The sequence below is a fragment of the Photinus pyralis genome, unplaced genomic scaffold, assembly GCF_008802855.1.
Source record: "Photinus pyralis isolate 1611_PpyrPB1 unplaced genomic scaffold, Ppyr1.3 Ppyr1.4_LG5, whole genome shotgun sequence".
NCBI lineage: Eukaryota > Metazoa > Arthropoda > Insecta > Coleoptera > Lampyridae > Photinus > Photinus pyralis.
In genome coordinates this window covers 4,182,338-4,188,099 of record NW_022170596.1, presented here as the reverse complement: position 1 = coordinate 4,188,099, position 5,762 = coordinate 4,182,338, and the positions used below count along the sequence as shown (strand labels likewise).

General features: G+C 37.5%; 1 protein-coding gene across 1 annotated transcript; it reads right to left on the bottom strand.

Moving 5' to 3' along the window:
- On the bottom strand, positions 1–3,548 carry LOC116172266 (transcription factor Adf-1-like). The gene is made up of 7 exons (XM_031489441.1): positions 3,319–3,548; positions 3,107–3,265; positions 2,904–3,054; positions 2,807–2,853; positions 1,066–1,221; positions 872–1,013; positions 1–457 (listed from the first exon to the last, which is right to left on the bottom strand). The coding sequence occupies exons 1-7, from the start codon at positions 3,434–3,436 to the stop codon at positions 82–84; spliced, it is 1,149 nt and encodes a 382-aa protein (XP_031345301.1). The 5' UTR covers positions 3,437–3,548; the 3' UTR covers positions 1–81.
- Between the last annotated feature and the right edge of the window lie 2,214 nt (positions 3,549–5,762).

The window sequence follows — 5,762 nt, the reverse complement described above, 5'->3', positions numbered from 1 at the left end:
TTTACTAAACCAATACACTAACCTTTTTATTCTTATAATACTTTACACAGACAGTTTAAAGAAAAATGCTTATAATAATTACTAATCGCTTTCATTTTCATATAAAATTTTATAAATTTCGGCCTTAATTTTCATTTTTTTCTTTCCACTGGGCATACGTCTCAATTCGGCCGATATGGATTGTCCGAATAACTCATCTTCATCATTTAGCATGGATCGACTTTGTTCAACAGAATTTGCCTCCTTTGAATAGTGCGTTGTTGGCGAATGTGTAGTGTTGGAAGTATCAATAAATTCCACTTGATCCACATCGGTGTGCGTCTCCACACTTTCTTCTCTCGGTTCAGTATGTAAAGGCGACATGTTCAGCAAGACGGTACGACTGTTCATGGGACTAATTATTGCCAAGTTGTTTGTGTTATCAATTTTTGGTAAAATTGAGCGAAACGATGAAGGCCTGAAAATGCGAATGTGAGATTTCTTTTCAGGTGAAGAAATAAGAATGGCAGGTAGCTATACTTCAAACAGTAGCATACAGGTTTTAGATATGCGAACGTGTCTTCGTTTTACAAAAATGTTTTTATCTTGTAGAGTTGTGTTCTCATTAAGGCATGAAATGTCCATAAGGGCTATTAAAATCGAAAAATCAAATTTGAAAGTACACTCTTTGCCTCTTGCACACAAGCGACTTAAGAAAACTAAATGATGCATTTAAAGTTTAGGTAGGTTTCTCAAAAAATGAACAATGGTCAGTTATAGGAATAGTGACCACAGGACATACTGTATATAGGACTATTTTCAGTTCTATGTTTACCTACTACTTTGTGACAGCCACCTGCCATTCTTATTGGTAAAGTTTTTAAGCAACTACCTGCGAGCTTTTATGTGGCCGTCTAAAAAATTTAATATATCGAAGTAAACCCACTTCTTTCTGTTCTGGTCCACGTGTCTCAATTTACGTTCTCTCCCATAGCGTTCCCGTAAACTTTTCCATCTTTGTTCACATTCATTTGCTAAAGAGATATCGATTATTATAGTAGACAGTAGGTACTTAAAATCACTTACCTGTCAGATTGATCTCTTTGGCAACTTCGTTCCACACTTCTGCTTTCACCTTCTTTGCTTTATATTGTGGATGGTTTTTATCATATAATATAGGTCGTGATTGTACCAACAAAATAAATTGGATGTCCTCAGATGTATGATTTGCAGTTTCTCCCCCTAGGAGTAACAAAATATCGTATCAAAAGCTATACTGTCATTGTCAGAATTATCATCAACCCACCAAGGTATATAGGAGGTTTTAACCCTTTGAGCATGAACTCAGTTAACAAGTATAGACAGTTTAAAATAAATAAAATGACTGTTGGCCATATTCCAAAAACAAAGAATTCAGTGACTTCACGGCACTCTTTTAAAGGTCCACACATTACCAGTGTGTGGACCTTTAAAAGAACAGATATCGAATCGGCACAAAAAAATTAAGACTTGACCATCGTGCCTAGAGCTCCCAAAGATTGTCGGACATGCTTACAAAAAACTGGAATTTGATGAAACAATCTAAGCCAAACAGTAAAAGAAATTTTATGGCTCTGGTCAGGATTGTAAAAAATCAAGCTTTGAGAAATAAAGACAATCTTGGACTTTGGAAAGTAACACCGATACAGACAATTAAATTAAGGAAGCTCATATTGAAAGGCGCTATTATCACCACTTTCTCCGTGCGTCTGTACAGATTTTAAGATATTTACTTTGGTAAAAAAAATCTAGACGATAAATTTGCGCATGCGCAATGTCAGATATTTTTTTGAAATTCTAACCAGATTCTTCTAGTAAAGGTAAACATCTCGCATATTTTATACATCAGCTGTGCGCATGCGCAGAAGGCGCAATGCTAATAGCGTTTTCGATTGGCAAAACTCGTACTGCACGAGTGTTGCACGAGAAACTGAAGAAATCCATATGAAAATTGCTCTCAATGGAACATAAATATTCGTAAATATTGGTTGTCATTTGTCCATAACCTCATTTTAGATTTAGGTAATCGACAAATCTCTATTCTAAAAAATGACAAACAATTTCAGTATTATTTATGATAAACGATGAGGAATATAAATTTGAAATCCCTGTAAAGGACCAATTTTTGGCGTTCAGTTTAATGAGTAAGTGCAACTTTTTGTAAAATAGAAGTTATTGCTAGTTCATCATCTTCGCTATCGCTAGATGAAGACAAAAAACTCTCCCAACGCAAGAAACAAATTCAAATTGTCGCACGTTTGTTTTGAAAATTTGTTAACTAGCAGCTCCACGAGCTCTCGGACCTCGTGCGTCGAAATTTGTACTGAGTGCGTAATTGTTGCATCACATTTGCCAATGGAACACAGAAAATTGCCCTAAAATTACCAATAGAACGTGAAAATTGCACTCGTGCAGCACGAGATTTGCCAATCGAAAACGCTATAAGTTTCTTATTTATAAGAACATTAACTGATTTTCCTTTGTACACATAAATAGTCCGTGATATGACCTTTCGGGAGGTACTGATCAATTCGTGACAGGTGCTAGAGCACAGGGAGGAAGCTAATAAAATTACCCACTGGAATATGTAACCAGGGCTGCAGGTAATGTATTTTTGAGGAAAATATTGTACAACTTTGACTGACCCAAGAATTAGATTCTTGATAAGATTCGTTTGAGCTAAGTAACTTTGTCACAAGGAAATCAAGGGGAAGGTGGAGTTCTCTGTTTAAGATTGTGAGGCATCCTCTGCCCAGTAAGGGCTCTAACTACTAGCACCTTTCCTTACCATCATTGTTTTCATCTTCATTATCGCTGACAAGTGTACCAAATGTGCTAAAAAAAATGTGAGAACACAATATCTATATTTTTAGTGATATACGTACCATCTCGGATAAATGAAAGGATCTATGAATTTCATGTCTTCGTAAAATTCCCACTGAATTGAATCCCTGTTAGCATCTCCCAGTTCTGCGTCTTTTTTATATCTATTATAGGCTTCTCTTAGACTGTGCCATCTCCGCTTCACCTCGTCCACTTAAATAACTTTTTTAACAAGCATTTGACCAAGTATAAACACACAGGCTACCTGTACAGTGAAGGACGTTTGCGATAGCACTCCATGCGACATTCTTTTTACGAATATCCTTAAAATCCGAAAGAGTTTTGTCATAGAGGAAATTGCAATTGCGAACCAACGCGATAAGTTCGAGTTCGTTCCCTATAACCCCATGTGCACCTTCGATATCTACAAGTGTACCTTTACAAGAAGAGATTTGCAAGAATGTTGAACACTTTAACTCATTTCTTTGCTTAAATCGTAAACATATTTAATAAGATTCTCATCTTCTGCGTTTACGACAATTTTAAATTCTTCGTCACTTATTACGACAATTTTTATATCGTCACTATCGGTCATAATTGCACACAAATGGCAGATATAAACCTTTTTTATGCACGAACTATTACACTTATTGCTTTATTTTGGAAAAACTTTAAGGTTATAGCGAAAAGTTGATTCACTGCAAACGGGAAAGGTAACGCTTGAGCAATGTTGCCAATCATAAGAAAAATTCTTCAAATTTGAGGAAAAGTTTTGAAGATTTGAGGAAATTAAAAATAATTTTGAGGAATTTTATTCGTATAAGCCCGAGTACATCTAACACATTTAAAACTTTTTGTACTTGTAATAATCCAGTGAATAAAGGACTTTTACCTTACAAACGGTCCAGTAGTTCTAAATTCTTGATATGTTGCCTAGAATGGTTAGGAAGTGTTAAATATGCAAAATGCGTAATTTCTCCCCTGCCGCGCCCGCCGCCATATTCAAAATTGAAAACATAATCAGCGTCCTCTTCAGATTTTCGCTTCCGTGCATTTTAGCAAAGAGTAACTATGGGATGGGTACTCCTTGATCTTACACTATGATTTTAGCTACAAGTTCGAGTCTTAACTCTTAAATTTTCTATAATTTCCGTTTTTAAATTCTGAGCTGGTAATTAAAAGGAGACGCACTTTTTAAAAAAATACGGAAATCGCATTTTTCGGGAATTTGTCAAACTTTTAACCTTAGAATGGAGTGGGGGGAAAACATAGGAAGATATTTCTGCATCTCTACCGAGTGTATGAAAGACTATAGGCCGATTCCCACAGTGAAGACGGCAAAGATATTTATTCATTTTTTGAGAATACTGAATAATAACAATTTTCACTTGGTGAATTAGAGAGTCGCGCAGCAAGGGTGAATTGTAGATGGATTCAAAAAAAATTAAATCCAGTTTACTAGAGAAGTTCGGGGACGGTACACTACTAATCGGCGATTCCCTAACCGGCAATGACCAAACCGGCGATGATTAGCCGGTGCAATACCAAAGCGCGCCGAACGTACCGCGGTGCTCGGTCAAATCGGCGACTGATCAACCGGCGCTACGCCTTGCCGGTACCCGATCAACCGGCGCTCGTTCCATCGGATGCATTTCTATTTGTGTGGATTTGGATTAGGTAATAAAACTCAGAGTAGTTCGATCAATGCCAGAAAAGTTATATTGCCTAGTTAATCTGATTCCTCTTGTTTGACCACTCGTAATAACAACCCCCCCCCCCAACACCCCACCTAAAATCATTTGAGAATTCCATCGACATATTCATATTATGGCCATCATTCCAAATGTGCATTACATAATTTGCAGATCGCATCGACTGAACAAGCGCCGGCATGACTGAGCGCCGGCTTGACAAGCGCCGGTATGACCGAGTGCCAGCTTGACAAGCGCCGGCATTACCGAGCGCCGGTATGACCGAACGTCGGCTTAGCATGTCGCCGGCTTGGTGCGGCGACAATTCGTGCTTTACCGGTTTGGCAGTTGCCGGTTTGGAATGTTCCGATTCGGGGAAGATATTATCACAGATTTAATAAATCTGTGATATTAACCTTATTTTCGACACTCCCAAAGAAACTACAGAACAGCTTCCTAGCGCAAACCAAATACTTAAAAAAACGTTTTTCTACAACTGTCAAAAAAACCTGTCATTTTCTGACGGATTTCGAAACGCGAAGTACTAGATTTTTAATCGGTTAATTAATATAAGTAAGGTTGCTCTTGACAACGTGCGCGAAATCGTCAACAGTGAAAAATAGTTATTTATATAACAAGAGCGCGAAGTTCAATTTCGCGCATTGAGACTGAAGGTAGGTATTTTGACGAGGCGAAGCCGAGTTAAAATATCAGTCAAATGCACGAAATAACTTCGCGCTAGCGTTATATACAATATTTTTTCTACAACTGAACCGATTGTTAATTAAATTGCTGTTTAAGTTCAACTTTGTCCCGTGCGCGAAATAACTATTTTCTACATTTATATTGACCTTTTGATCATTTTGCGCACGCGATTTGATTAATTCTTAAACGATTGTAGGGAAAAGGTGATTCCGAACCTCAAGCAGGTATCAAAACTTAAAATCCTGGCTTTCGTTGCTACTTTACCCACTTGTGCACTTTTCCGGGCCGTTGCCACCGAGAATACAGGAGGGCGCATTTTCCCTTTACGACCTTGACGCCAAATATGCCAAAATGACAGTTTAACCATGGTACAATAAGACAAGTTTAACAATCTTTTAAGAGTGTCCAAAGACCAAATTGGCGGGCAAATTCTCTAAATTCAGGGCACATTTATAATATTTGTCGCGTGCTCTTTTTTTTAAGAAAAGATTCTGCAACTGTTTCTCTTAGAACACTAATATTGCC

Coding starts and splice junctions, on each gene's coding strand:
- LOC116172266 (XM_031489441.1), bottom strand. CDS start 3,436: ATGACCGATAGTGACGATATAAAAATTGTCGTAATAAGTGACGAAGAA. Junction 2,854..2,903: donor CCTTTCATTTATCCGAGATG/GTACGTATATCA, acceptor CATTTTTTTTAG/CACATTTGGTACACTTGTCA. Junction 1,222..2,806: donor TGAAGATGAAAACAATGATG/GTAAGGAAAGGT, acceptor TGTTACTCCTAG/GGGGAGAAACTGCAAATCAT.